This window comes from Felis catus, chromosome D2, assembly GCF_018350175.1.
Source record: "Felis catus isolate Fca126 chromosome D2, F.catus_Fca126_mat1.0, whole genome shotgun sequence".
NCBI classification, from domain to species: Eukaryota; Metazoa; Chordata; class Mammalia; order Carnivora; family Felidae; genus Felis; species Felis catus.
In genome coordinates, this window is record NC_058378.1 from 75,338,098 (window position 1) to 75,352,986 (window position 14,889).

General features: G+C 38.8%; 1 protein-coding gene and 2 non-coding genes across 3 annotated transcripts in view; all 3 read right to left on the reverse strand.

Moving 5' to 3' along the window:
- The window catches only part of EIF3A (eukaryotic translation initiation factor 3 subunit A), a 35,684-nt gene that overhangs the window by 8,404 nt on the left and 12,391 nt on the right, over positions 1-14,889 (reverse strand). Inside the window, exons 7-17 of the mRNA XM_011287585.4 lie at positions 13,813-13,984; positions 10,109-10,213; positions 9,626-9,724; positions 8,373-8,489; positions 7,685-7,870; positions 6,825-7,172; positions 6,290-6,394; positions 6,088-6,201; positions 4,717-4,839; positions 4,055-4,208; positions 3,312-3,496 (exon numbers count right to left, since the gene is read on the reverse strand). Coding sequence (XP_011285887.3) covers positions 3,312-3,496; positions 4,055-4,208; positions 4,717-4,839; positions 6,088-6,201; positions 6,290-6,394; positions 6,825-7,172; positions 7,685-7,870; positions 8,373-8,489; positions 9,626-9,724; positions 10,109-10,213; positions 13,813-13,984 — 1,708 coding nt within the window. The remainder of the gene's footprint in view (positions 1-3,311; positions 3,497-4,054; positions 4,209-4,716; positions 4,840-6,087; positions 6,202-6,289; positions 6,395-6,824; positions 7,173-7,684; positions 7,871-8,372; positions 8,490-9,625; positions 9,725-10,108; positions 10,214-13,812; positions 13,985-14,889) is intronic.
- LOC111557188 lies at positions 8,823-8,952 on the reverse strand. Its single transcript, XR_002737044.1, has one exon. It is a non-coding gene; the product is annotated as a small nucleolar RNA SNORA19 (small nucleolar RNA).
- Positions 9,866-9,999, reverse strand: LOC111557189. Its single transcript, XR_002737045.2, has one exon. It is a non-coding gene; the product is annotated as a small nucleolar RNA SNORA19 (small nucleolar RNA).

Below are 14,889 nucleotides of genomic sequence, written 5' to 3' on the forward strand. Positions count from 1 at the left end.
GCACCCAACCCCTGGAATTATTCACATATCTGCAGATATCCTTTGATCCTCAAAATTCCCTCCTGAGATTATGTGAAAAAAGCTCAGTGCCCCAAACGTACATTGCACAGGACCTCCTAAAATGGAACAAATGAAATGTCAAATGAGGGATGTTTCTACTAACAGTATTTCCCTCTTCCAAGTACTATGTTGTCATTAAAAATTATGGAAAAGAGTATAGGGAGATAAATACGCTTACAGTGGAAATGTAAATGTGGTACAACCTCTGTACAGAGCAAAGCACACAATTTTAATCCCATACAGCTCTGACACAGTTTGATGGCTCCTACAAACATAACCTAAGGCCACAGTCAGCAATTAAGAATACTCTGGAAAATACAAAACAAGATCTGCGGCAAGGGTGGGAGGAATAAGGTAAAAATCTAACAAAGCTAACAATTCCAAGTAGGTGGTGTATAAGAGGATCTTTATTTAAATTTTAAAAAGTGTTTTGGTAATAAAACCTCCAATAACAATTAACATAAGAAACTGAAGGGAAGAAGAGGCAGAGATGGTAAGTCACCTGCCATCGCAATGGACTCTGGACTCTTAAGGTGGAGGTTATTCTAAGAGACTTTCCCAAGTGGACACCGTGGGAGAAAAGAGGAGCTCAACTGTCCATAAAACTTAAGGTCACTACAATGCAGGGAATGTCAACACCCAAAAAACCAAGTTTCTCCCACCCTTCATACTCGCCCTAGAAAGTAAACTCAGCAAAGAATTCAAGTTATTAGAGGTTTTTACACAACTAGACCCTCAAAGATTTTCAGGGATGGCTATGATAACCATTAAACAAACAAAAAGAATTCCAAAAGGCAACATGATTATCAAAAATTTTTAACTCAGTTCATATATCAAACAGAACAGGCCCCGCTGATAAACATATAAACTGAACGGGAATCTCAGAGAACCAGTTTCAAAAGGACAAAGAGATTTTTTTTTAAAAAGGGAAACATTAAAAGAAAACAAAAAGGCTCTGAAAGGCAAATAAAGACAAGAGAAAAAACTTTCCCTACATTAAGGAAATATAATCTTCTCTAAGGTAAATAAATTGCATCCTCTGACTACAAAAGGCACAAGTGCCAAAATGGGTGAATAATAAAGGCTATGTACTTAGGTGACTGGACAAAGTCTCAGGAAAATCTTCATGCTCCTTTTACTCCAAGGACAGAATATTCTGAAATTCCCAAGGAATAATACAGAGTATCTACAGAAGTAGCAAGACCAAGACTATTCTCACGATCTCCTCCCTTCACTGTGTACTGGGATACTGAGCAGTCGTGAAACTTCCGAGGGAGGATTCGAACTGACCAAACCACTACACCATTTTTCAACTTTGAGGGGAGGAAACAAAAAAGAGAAACCTCTTTGGAGATATATACAAAGACAGCCTGGAAAAAAAATTGAAAAGATATACAAAACAAGACCAAAAAAAATGTTATCTGCAAAAGAGAAAAACTGGTAAGTGTAAACATATTTGAAACTAAATCATGTTTACCAATCTTGTTGGAAAACTGTTAAGAAAGTCCTAAATAGATTAACACGTTTTAGTGAGCTGGATGTAAAAATATTCAACTTACTGCAATAGAACAAATAAAAGTAAAGGATGCTCAGAATTTTTTTTGTTCTGAGAAGACAGAGTTCCCAAAATTTACAGACTGTGAAGTTTAGATAAATTAAAAAAAACGGTGATAATCACTAAGAGACTAGAGACAGCAAAAATGTACTGAGAAAAGTTCTTAAATTTGGCTTGAAGAAAGCAGTGGCAGGAACATGGAAGCAAGTAAAAAAATATAATGATTACTATGTTAAATGTAAATAAATTAAAAACTCTAACTGAAAAGGAGGGTAGGGAGGGGGAGGCACAAAACAGCAACAGAAGACTGAAAATGGACAGATTTGCGAAAACTAAAACAAAAGAAAGCAACTCAGGAATCCATCATCACAGCCAAGTAAGTCACCTCCCTTTCTTCAGAAGATGAAGCTCCCATAAGTTAACAGCATGTAGCAAATTAAAATAAGTAACAACATTTCTGATTCCATATACACATACAACTTTGTGCCCAATAGGAAAAGAATATGCGTAACACATCATGTTTTAGAACACAAAATTAGGAATCGTATAGGCCACATTCACTAGTAACAAGGAAGTAAAAATAAAAATTAGCAACAGGAGTAACAAAACCAAAAATCTATCCATATACATTTTAGTATATGTGCTGCCGAAGCGAGAACTATCCATATACATTTTAAACGGAAATCAAAGAACAGCAGGTCATCCAAGAAAACTGACACAAGGTATGGCACGGAGGAAGGAATGGAGACAGGCAGCAGGCAAGAAATCCTCCAGCTCCTCAAGTCTGAACGCAGAAACAAAGCTGTATCTTGTTTAAGAGGGAGCACTGGCACATCCAAGGGGAAACAAAGAGAATGCAGACAGATGTCAAAGAACCATAAGGCATAAAACGAGCTCAGAAACAGAGTATAGATGACTAAGAAGAAAATGGTGACAGACAAAGCTACTGGAAAAAGCAGGAAACAAGAAAGGCCTTGACTGCTAAAGCAGGTTTTAACTTTGGTTCTCAGTAATGAGTACCAATCAAAGCAAAGTTTGAAACCCAAGAGCAAGTAAAATGATCAAATACACATCATGAAAAAAATGGCCACAATGTAGAGGAAGGTCTGAAGCTGGGGAGAGACTATAATCAGAGGGAACAGTAAGGAGACCAGTAAAATAATACAGACAAAGGAAGATTCTAAATTAAGCCAGGAACGTAGAACAGAAAGGAGAGAGGGGGTAGATTCAAAACTCTTAAGATTAAATGGGTAACGGTGCAACCAATCAGGAGCAGGGATTAGAGACACAAACTAGAGGGGGAATAAAAGTCAGTTTTGGACGTGAGCGCATATTAAAAATATTTAGGGCGGCATTTGAATCACTTGGAAATATTGTTAAAATGCAGATTCTGGGGCGCTTGGGTCGCTCAGTCAGTTGAGCGTCTAACTTGGTTCTGGCTCAGGTCATGACCTCACAGTTCATGGGTTCAAGCCACACATCAGGCTCTGTGCTGTCAGCACAGAGCCCACTTGGGATTTTCTCTCTTTCTCTCTGCTCCTTCCCTGATCGCTTGCTCTCTCAAAATAAATAAACATTAAAAAAATAAATAAAACATGAAGCTGAGACACTGATGTGTGCACTGAGGCATGTGGACCATGCAAGACAACAGGGTGATAAGCACGGCACATAAAAACAGAGTAACTTCTACACTCACCTTTCTAGAAAGTGGATCGTCACCAAGTCTTCTCTCTTCCTCTCTACGTCGTTCCCTTTCTTCAATTTCCAGCTCTCTTTGGCGTTTTTTCCTTTCCACTTCTTCTAATTTCTTGACCCGCTCCTGATATTCTCGTAGCTCTTCCTCACGTTTTGCCCGTTCAGCACGCTCTCTCTCTTCACGCTCTAGATAACGGGTTAGGTTATTAAGTGTGCCAAGTCTTTGCCCTAGAACTAGGTCTACTTTGCTGGTATTCAGCAGGCAGCGTAAGGTAGAAGGAAAATTCTTTTTAAAAAATTGTGTGTATTTTACAATGAGCTAAGGGGCAGAAGATATTCAAGAAAACAAGTATGATGCCACTCGACACTTTTGTAACGACAAGATACTCGAATGCCTCCCCAACTCCTGAGCATCTTGGGATTCCAGAGAAAGGACCATCTGACAGACTCCATGTAGTATGTGCTCCTTAATACATGTCAGTGCTACATAAACTTGAGTGATAAAAATTAAAAATTAAAGAATGGTATTAATTAAAAAAAAAAAAAAAGATGTGGCAATAAGCTAGAAGACCCAGAACATCCTCACCTAAAACAAACTTCAGACAACTAAAAGTTAGCTTAAGTTAGCTGCAATTAAGAAGCCACTGATCCTGGTTCCTCATTCCTGTATTTTCTAAGTAAGATTACTGTAAGGCGGACTATCAACCTTGCCTCACACACCCTCCAACCTTGGTCTAGCGATACCTTTCAGCATCTGTTCTTCTGCCCTCCTCTGCTCCTCCTCTTCTTTTTCTCTATGGTAGGTTATTCTGCGTTCTTCTTTACGCTGCCTTTTGCGCTCTTCCAACCGATTATGCCTTTCTTCTGCTAATCTCTCCTCAAATTGTTTAAGTTTTTCCTATTAATAGAATGGACAATAAAAATCCAATCTTTTGAAGCCCTACAAACCAGCTAAATTTGAAGTTTACAAAAGCACCGCAAGTTTCTTGAAACCCTATGTGCACACATTTCCCAATGACCGGTTTTTGTGACGTGTTGTGGCCAGTTATTTTTTCCTACACCAGTGGGTTTGTTTTTATACAAACCAAATCAAATAATTAAATTAGAATTTAAGAGCAGGACACTTTGATCTATTATTTCCTTTCTAAATCCAACAGTAAACAAAACTTACATCCAAAGCAAATATAATGCAGTCCACTTGCACCTTCAGAAAATTTGTTTATAGTGATGGCTGACTGCTTAATAACCTACAAAATATTTTCAAGAACGTTTCTATTAAAATGTTATTTAAGTGATTATTACAAAACGCTGGCTCAGGACACAACGTACCACTGCATTAAAGAAGAACCTTAAGGCAAAACAAAAAAGCTCATGAATAAATGTTTCCCTGAAACCAGTAACTTCACCTCATAAACAGACTGTCGTGCGGCCTTGAGTCGCATTACAAATAAATCTCTGTCTTCAAGCATTCGTGACATTCGATTCTTATGTTCGAGAGCCTTTTCACGTTCTAGTTGCATGGTAGTAATCTGCAAATACATAACATGAAGTTAAATTTCAAAGCATTCACTTTCTGATTAGTAATTTACTCTCAATTCCTGACAGATATTCTCAAAGAATGACAAGCAGATCTTCTGCCCCTTCTATCTTGCTATAAAAATGGAAGGGTTACTATATCCATGCCCATGTGTCCCTAGGCGGAAATCAGGGACAGGAGACGGGTAAAAGAGTCCTGAGGCATCTGTAAGAAATTCTTATTTAGGCCCATGGTACTGAAAATTTTTATAAAGGAAAAACTACAATGTATACAATAAAACAAAAAGTAAACACCTCATGGTAATAAGCACTACGATCTAATTATGAAAGATATTTTCTCCCTTAAAGAAAACTGTGGAGGTTCAGGCAGAGTGCACTAATGATTTAAGAAGACTTTTCTCTCTGTACTCCAAAGGGAAATGGAAGGCTTCAGGGCAGAGACTACAACAAATCATCTCAAATATTTTATCTGGTCTGCACTCTGTTTTCTCTGATTTTACACATTATCACAAAAATTCGAACTTCTGAAAGAATGGGAGGAACTGGCAAACGAAGCACAGAATGGCAACACTCCAGTGGAACCAAGAGGCTGCATTCTCCACACTGCAAGTCCCCACAGGTTTGTTGTCTGTCTGTATTTACTTTTTTTTTTAAACTAGAACAGGGCCACTAGTTTTTAATCACAATTTAATCACGAGCATTTGAAAGCCTTGCTCTTGTACCATTAGATAAATACAGAAGGGACAGTCTAGTCCCCAAAGGCCATGTACTGTATGACTCCATTTATATAAAATATCTAAATAAGCAAATCTAGAGACAGACAGGGCACTGGTGGTTGCATAAGGCCAAAGTGGTGTGGAGAAAATGGGGAGGGACTGCTAATAGGCGTGGAGTTTCTTTTGGGGTAAAGTTTAATGGCTGTGCAATTCTGTAAATGTACTAAAACCCATCAATTACACAGTTTAAACGGGTGAATTGTGTGGCATGTGAGTTATATCCTCATAAAGCTTTTTAAGTGAACTTTTCACCCGTCTTTTGCGTTACTACAAGTTTCATTTTTTAACCTCTGTTGTAAAAACATCTATCTGCCCACCAGTCTGTCTGTATTCAGCCACTGAAGTGCCACCATTCCTCGCAAAAGAGCACGGAATGATCAGTTCTGAAACCGTGGCCCCATTACTGGCAGAGGATTTAATTATAGCTTACAGTCTAAAAGTGTTACAGTCCAATGTAAATCTTACTCTTTCTTCTTCTTGCTGTTCCCACAGATCCATGTCTTTAATCCTCTGTTCTTCATACGCGCTCTTTATCAAAGGGATTTCCTCCAAGCGTTTAGCTCGTTCGAAATAATCAATCTGAATGACATGAAAACAAAAGTATTTAAGAAAGAAATTTCTGTTAACCTGACATGTTGTAAGTTTACCAACCAGTCCTTTCATTCACCTTCTTTTCTTGATTCTTCAGGCGTTCCTGAAGTTCCTTCTTTTCTTTCTCCAGTTGTTCAACCTGTTTAGCCATGATAAAATCCGGATCCAATTCTTCCAGATCCTGTAAAGTATTACAAACGCACAATCACTAATAAGAATATAGAAGAAAGGCGTATGGAGCAACGTTTTCTAAAATCAAAACCTAAGTTACTTTTTATACAATGAGTAAGTGTTACCAGCGGGTAAAGTTAGGCAACGTAAGAATGTTTTACAATAGCCGTATTTCCACTTCTGTGTAGGGAAAAACAACATAATCTTAACATCTACTTCTCATTCCGCCCACCTGCACGTACCCAACTCTGTTTTAACAATGGCTAAAAACTGCACAGAGCCATTTAAAACAAATGCTTACTTCACAGATTATAGTTAATGAATCAGCTGTACCCAAACGAGTGAAAATAACCAGATTACTCAAAGTAAATCACTAATTGGTAAAGAACTGTGCTTCTGAAATGTGGATCAAAGACCGTAACAAGTAGTGAGCTACATACTTCAATATCAATGTCTTTGAACGCTTTGGCACCCAGTTCCGTTTTCTTGATCTGCTCCAAACGCTCACGGACAGTTTTCTTCTTGATTTGTTCATGTTCCTGTAAGATGCGCTCCTTCTCTCTCTCCTTTGCCTCCTGTCGCAGCCTCTCTTCTTCAGCTTTCCTTACTTTCTGAAGTTCAGCTTCCCTCTGCTCCAATTCTTCCTTCTCACGCTGAATATTGAGACTCTCAAGGCGCTCTTTCCTTTCCTCAATTGTCTGACGGCGAGCCAGGATACGCTGATGCTCTTTTCGGGAATTTTTAAGGTATGCAGTAACAGCCAACTGATGCTGTTCTTCTTTCTCTTGCTTCAAAAACAAATGCATTAAAAAAAATTATCACATGACACACCAGGGTATTAGGCATCCAAAAAATTACTAAATAATCCTGACCTATTACCCTTACGTATATCTGCATTTAATAACGAGATGATGTTATTCAAGCTACTAGCTCCCAGCACCAAATACTATGACCTATACAAAATCTTTAATAGCAGCGACATAGCTGAAGAACCTTTATTTGCTAGGTCCATTGTTCTCTGCACCAAATCTACTTTATAGCATGTAAGCCAAGGAGAAAGGCTAACAAAACTAACAAGGAAAGAAGTTAAGCAGGAAGGAAAAATCCCACAGAGGGGGTGAAGAGGGGATATCCTCTTATATGTGATAGGTACAATACCAAAACTAAGAAATACAACTGAATAGGAAATATATAATAAAGTCTTTTTCTCAGACATCATCCCAAACAAACCTTTTTGTGCAAGACATAGCGTAAGGGCCCCTGAAAGATTCTGTAGTTCATTTCTCCCCAAGATGCATACCAAAATATGAGCTGGCTTAATGACTTCAAGTGCCTTTGCAAGTACTGAAGACATCGCTGTCAACTGATTTCTGATCTGTTCTGAAGGCATGCTTTGCAAATGAGGACCAATTGGAGCATCTTCTCGAGTAGCGTAATTCAAATCAGATCCAAAACTAAGGGTCCGAGAAGTGTGGTCAATACGAACCTTTGAAAATTAAACGACCTCATCAATAGTTACATCTATATACAAATACGAAATCATTCTACAGACGGGTCCCTTATATTTTCTTAAATGTCTATTTTTGAGTGAGAGGAAAAGAGAGAGAGCGTGTGTGCACACGAGACAGAGCACAGGGGAGGGGCAGAGAGAGAGAGGGAGACACAGAACCCAAAGCAGGCTCCAGGCTCCGAGCCGTCAGCACAGAGCCCAACACAGGGCTTGAACTCGTGAACTACAACAGCATGACCTGAGCCGAGTCAGACGCCCTATTGACTGAGGCGCCCAGGCGCCCCACAAATAAGTAACTTTTGATAAAAAATTTCAAATGAATATGAGAAAACATTAAGAATGTTAAATACAAAAGCTAGAAAACCCATTCAGTACAACTTTAAACTGGTGCCACTGAACCAAAAACTGCGAGAAACAAAGGATAGGTGTTTTTTAGTCCTTAAAGGCCTTCTACCTCAGTGTCCCTTCCAGCACATACCTGCAGATCACAGTGCCTGGCAGCATCTACTATAGCCCGTTCCAGTTGGAAAGCATCAACAAAAGGAACCAGAGAAGTCAAACGAGAAAACTCAATGCTCTGATAAATCTGTGCCACCTGCATAAAGAACACAAGGTTAGCAGTAATAGCTATAATTTATTCAGCATTTTTATGTGCAGTCTTACACAACTATGAGTAGAACCTATATCCATTTCCCAGAAAAGAGAAGTTGAAGCTCAAAGTTAACTGTTAACACTACACTGCTAGAGTTGGAATCACAATTCAAAGCTATCAACCCCAAAAGCTATGCTCTGAACCATCACATTATACCATTCCTCAAAAGCATAATCCTTTCAAATCCTAGTTTCATCAAACAAAAAGCCCTGAATGGCCATATATTTGTAGAGATCTGCTACTTACCTAATTCATCTGAACACTTTTAATAAAATTATTTGTCTGAAGGAGACTGGCAGCATTACTATTTAGTTATACTGCTAATTAGCCTTCAACTATTTGTATAGCACATAAGAAATAACACTGCTCACATATACAAAAGAAAGCAGGTCAATGAAATGTGCATAAATACTGAAGTGAAAATATAGTAAAAGCCCCCTCCCAATGAAACAAATGGAAGACAAAACAGGAACATTTAAGCCATATTATAAACCCTAATATTCAAACTTACATAAGTCAGCCTAAAGTATGTTAAAAGACTAACAATAAATAGCGTTAGTAAGAGAAAAGGCTTCCCCCCTCACCACAGGTAGGAGGGTTCACTAACTGAATCTCTTGAAGAGCTATTAAAGCTTTAAATGTGTAAACTCTGTGACTAATTCCACTTCTGATATTACACAAAGTCACAGAAGTACGTAAAGACACGTGTATGGAAATGTTCACTGCTACAACATTTTCTAATAGCAGAAAAACCCCTAGAAATACAGATTTCCATCGGTAGAGTCTGAATAAATCACAGTACCCTTTAGACAATTTAAAACCATGTAGGTGTTGAATTAGATTTACACTACTAATGAGAAGAAATGTACGTAGATAGTGTTCAACGATAAAGGAGAAAAAAACTACAAATTATACGTAAAATACTGTAAATCAAATAAATTAAGACTAATTTTGGCAAGGATGGAATTTGGTGAGGAGTTCAAATCCTAGGCCATTCCTCAATTTTTTAGTGTTGTGATAAAAACAATCAAGGGGAGAAATTCCAGTTCTAAATAAAACATTTATTTAAAAATGTTTACCTGCTGCAGAAGACGAAGTATGGTGTTGTTTTGCAGCTGTGGGACATACTGTTGCAACTCTGGTTCCTTTTCAGGTTGTTCCCTAACCCAATTTAGAACCTGTAAAGTCCATTACATTGAAAACAGATCATACTTTCTAGTAACAGTAAAACATTTATGAAGTTTTTCATTTTTTTTTTTTTAACATACAGAAACATCACAGTGCAGGGAAATACAAATGTAATACAAAACTATGTTGATGCTTGTCTGAAGGTGACTGACAGCAATGACTAAATTAGCCATGCTGCTAATTTACCTCCAAAGGCTTATTTATTTAGCACATCAGAAATATCTTTTCCCTTAACATAAAGAAAAAAAGACAATGAAATGTGCACTGAATTTAAACACAGAGGACAATACTTCTTTCTCCTCAGTATAAATACAACCTGAAATAAGGCCAGCTAGCAAAGGTCATATAACCAAAACTAGAACACAAAGCCTTACCTTTGTGACTCTCTCGCAGAGTTTTAGCGGGTTAAATTCTACTTCCAGCCAATTGTAAAGGTCTTTCACTTCGGGAACAACATACTGCAATACATTGAATCTGACCTACAATGAACAAAAGGTTTAACTGCTGAAGGAAATTTTCCAACTAAATTCCCAACTGAATTGAATACAAAGAAGAAAAATACAGGATTGGAGATCTAGAAAGTGTCTGAAAGACCAGCCTCAATCCTCTTTAAATTTACCAGAGGACTCTAAAAGAAAACTACACTTGGGTCTCTTACCCCAAATTATGTATCTATCTACAGTGAAAAGTCTCCCAAGAGCTTAATAAGGATATAAAAACTCTAAACCAACAAAATATTTACGAAGACAACTAGTGTGGCCAACCTAATTACCAGCAATAAGTAAAATCCCACAGTTCACAAATTACTGTAGCACACAAAAATTACCATGCCAACACTATTCATAAAAGCCCCTATTAGAAAAAACTCAGGACAAACAGGGATAGGTTCTTATACAGAAATGATCGAAGAAAAAAGAGCTACACACATGTGAATAAATCTCACAAGAATTTAACATACTGCATTTATGTGAACCTCAAATCTCACATAAAGTACACAGGCAAATTTATGTGTGGTGTCGCATATCAGGGCAAGTGGCTATTTTGGGGGGCATGGGGAGTGAGGACTATAAACCACCTCATGAGAATGTACCCAATTACATTTATGATTTACATTTTTATATGTGACTAAAACTCAACTAAGGGTGCCACCTGAATAACTTTTCTTAAAAAGGGAGACAAAAAATGGCCAAACTTTATAAACCTCAAAACTGCCCATAATTAAATCATACCTTACCTAAACTATAAACCAGAATATATAATGCACACGGACCTTTACCCTTTACATGTGGGGAACTGTAAACCCAAAGACAGCAGACTACCTGCAGAGACACAGCAAGACTTGCAAGCACAGGATTGCAGGATTGTGTACACGTGTAGCCACAAGACTGGTCACAAGACTGAGGCAAATGACAGCAGATCCTATCCCCACACATGAGCACTCTAGTCTACCTCCTATCCAAAATGGGTGCACGACTGATTTCCACATTTCTGGAATACCTCCCTCACAAGTGCCTTTATTGAAATTAAGTGTGGTGTGGTATAAGCATTCAAATAAAATTCTCCCTGCTGTAATTGTATTCCTATGAAATTATTCTAGATTCTCCATTTAGCACCCTTTTCCCCAAAGAGGAGATATGCTACAATAGGCTACTGTAATCTGTTAAAATATTTCTAAGATTTATAATTGGCTTTCTGATCTAAGAACGAGTTGCTTATGAACTCTGGTTAATCCGAATATGTTCCTGAGATAAGAGAATCATTCTCGGGGTGCCTGGCTCAGTTGGTAAAGCATCTGACTTCGGCTCAGGCCACGATCTCGCGATTCGTGGGTTTGAGGCCCACGTCTGGCTCTGTGCTGACAACTCAAGGGCCTGAAGCCTGCTTCATATTCTGTGGCTCCTTCTCTCTCTGCCCCTCCCCCGCTCATGCTCTGCCTCTCTCTCAAAAATAAACATTAAAAAATAAATTTAGAAAAATCATTCTCTTGGTGTTTACAAATTCAGTTATAGGAGCTCAAAGCTCAGGTCTCAATCTTGAATGTATGGTGAACTCATAAAGACTTATATAAATGCCCACTGACAGCCAGCTAATCTACTGACCCGATACCAACCTATACCGTTCTCATAAACTTTTATACCTGTCTATGGGCACAATAAGGACCCAAGTCTGGATGTCCTGGCTGCTGGCCGAAAGCTCTCCAACAATGATAAACAAACCAGTGTAAGACACCAACTTAACATCAAGGTGTGTGTTAGGTATGTAGATAAAAGTTCAAGACATATGGACTCTCTTTCCGGTTTAAACACTTGTTCAGTATTTTAAAATAAAAAAAAAATTTTTTTTACACTACTTGCTAGTAAGATCTCTTCCCAAAGAAAATGCTATCATTTTATTCACTTAATTCTAAGTCAGTCCCACAGAAACTCGTCAAAACACAAAGTTGACCTGTGGCCAGTGGCAACCAAATAAAACATGGAGGCATACAGAGACAGAGAAGTGCTGTTTTGCAGATTAAGTTCTTGTTAAAAGCTTACAACAGGCACGAGGGGGGCTTAGTCAGTTACGCATCTGACTCCTAGCTCAGGTCACAATCTCCAGTTTGCGAAATCGAGCCCCACGTCGGGCTCCACAATGCTTTGGGACTCTCTCTCTCCCCACCCCTCCCCCTGCTTGCGCACACAGTTCTCACTCCCTCTCTCAAGCAAACAAATAAAAATAAAAACTGACAACAAAGGGAATCTGCCTTCCTACTGTTACGGGAAAGTGTTCCAAGGGAAAAGTGTTGCTACATAGAAAACTGATTAGTTTTTACTTAACGGGTTCTGCCAGAAAAGCAAAGCCTCTTCTCTAGCAACTGTCCCTCTTATTTCTCTTGTTCCAAAGTAATTTACTGGGCTATTATATTACAGTAACTACTAAGTCTGACTATTGTGAGTCAGACTCTCTAAAACCTAAAGTTGTAAATCTTAATTGCCTGGCATGTAATACACACGTGCAAGGGGTGCCTGGGTGGCTCAGTCAGTTAAGCAGCAGACTCTTGGTTTGGGCTCAGGTCCCAGTCTTGTGATTCGTGAGATTGAGCCCCGAAATTGGGATTCTCTCTCTCCCTCTCTCTCTGCCCCTCCCCCGTGGAGCATATTCTCTCTCTCTCAAAATAAATAAACATTAAGAAAATAATACACACTCACATGCTAATTTCCAGTGAATGCAAAAGTCCATCAACATAAACATTGTAAAGATACACCAACCTTAGGCTCCATATTCTGAAATTGATTGGTGTAGATACTGGGTACAACCTAGAAATCTACATTTTTTTAAGTTTTATTTAAGTAATCTCTAACGTGTTGCTCAAACTTACAGCCCCAAGATCAAGAGTCACATGCTCTTCTCAGAAGACTGAGTCAGCCAGGCACCCCTAGAAATCTGCATTTTATTGATTTATTTTTTTATTTATTTATTTTTTAGAAATCTGCATTTTAAAAAGTACTTCATGGGGTGCCTTCGTGACTCAGTCAATTAAGCTTCCAACTCTTGAGTTTCGCCACAGGTCATGATCTCATGGTCATGGGATCGAGGCTTGCATTGAGCTCCGCACAGCCTACTTGGGGTTCTTTCTCTCTCTACCCCTCCCCAGCTCATGGTCTCGTGACTGTGCTCTCTCTCTCAAAATAAACAAACATTAAAAGAGAAAGAAAAATTGGAAATATTCCCACTGTCCAGAATCAGGCCTAATCAACTTCACATTCATTCCTATACTCATCACCCCATTTCTACCATCTGTCAGCTTGGTTAGTTTTCCTGCAGCCCTCTGAAGTAAGCCATGACCCTTACCCACCATTACCTTGTCTCTTACTGAGTGGTCCACATTATTCCTCAGAGGTAGTCCAACTCTCACCTACTACATCAAATGTAACTTCAGTCCACCCCCTACAGAGGAATCACCTTAAAGGAACACTGTGCTGACTTACACCGGCAGTTCTTAAACCAGTCCATTCATCAGAACCACCTGGCACGAATTGTAAACCCTGACCATAAATTTCCTATTCTGAGCTGTAAGAATGCTCGAACTTATACCAACCATATCGTTAATAAGGCCAATTCGTGTTGGTGGGGCTTGAAGACCTAGCAGCGTTGCAAGGCGACGTTGTTTTTCGACTATAATGCCATCCATATCCAGAAGTCGAGCAATATCAGTACGCTCAGGGGTAATAGGGATGGAAAGAGTGGCCAAAAGGACTCTAGTAGACATTCTGGAGAACAAAATCACAAATCTGTTACATTCATAAATGTTACCTGACATAAAGAAAGACACTTCTCTTTAATCATTTCGTAAGATATGCCAGTGACAGAATATGTACACCACCTTTGGTGGACTATATTCATACATATTATTCATCAAAACAGGAAATTAAGAGAAATGGGCCATACTAAAATGAGTACTTGGGAGAATCAGAACTTCATCTACCCACTGACTACTGTCAATATTTTCCAGCTATAGAAAAAGACTGGGAGGTTAAAATGTAGAATAGATACTTTTGTATATCCCATGCTTCCTTAGAAAAACAAGGCAGCTTTAAAAGCTAAGAAAAATGACACTAAGAAAGGGGTGGAAATTTACAAAGAATGTCAGTGAACACAACAGGAGTGTTGGGAGGACGCGTGGTGGAGAGAAATCTTAGCTTCCTTAAAACACAAGAGGCAAGTCAGGTTGAATTCAGATCACCGTATTACATTAAGGATAGTGGGCTCTGGAGCTAAAGGGTGAAGGGTCAGAATCACAGCCTCACCATTTCCAAGACTGAAACCTAAGGCAATTTTTTGAGTCATGAGGCTATTGTAAAGATTAAACAAAATAATGTACATAGAGCTACACAGCCTAATACGTACTATTATAATACTATTACAGCAGTTTCTAAAGGGATGGTACTGGGGCGCCTGGGTGGCTCAGTCGGTTAAGCGGCCGACTTCGGCTCAGGTCATGATTTCACGGTTCACAGGTTCGAACCCTGCAAGGGCTCTGTGCTGACAGTGCTGAGCCTGGAACCTGCTTCAGATTCTGTGTCTCCCTGTCTCTCTGCCCCTCCCTTGTTCATACTCTGTCTCTGTCTCTCAAAAATAAATAAATGTAAAAAAAAAAAAAAAAAAACTAAATAAA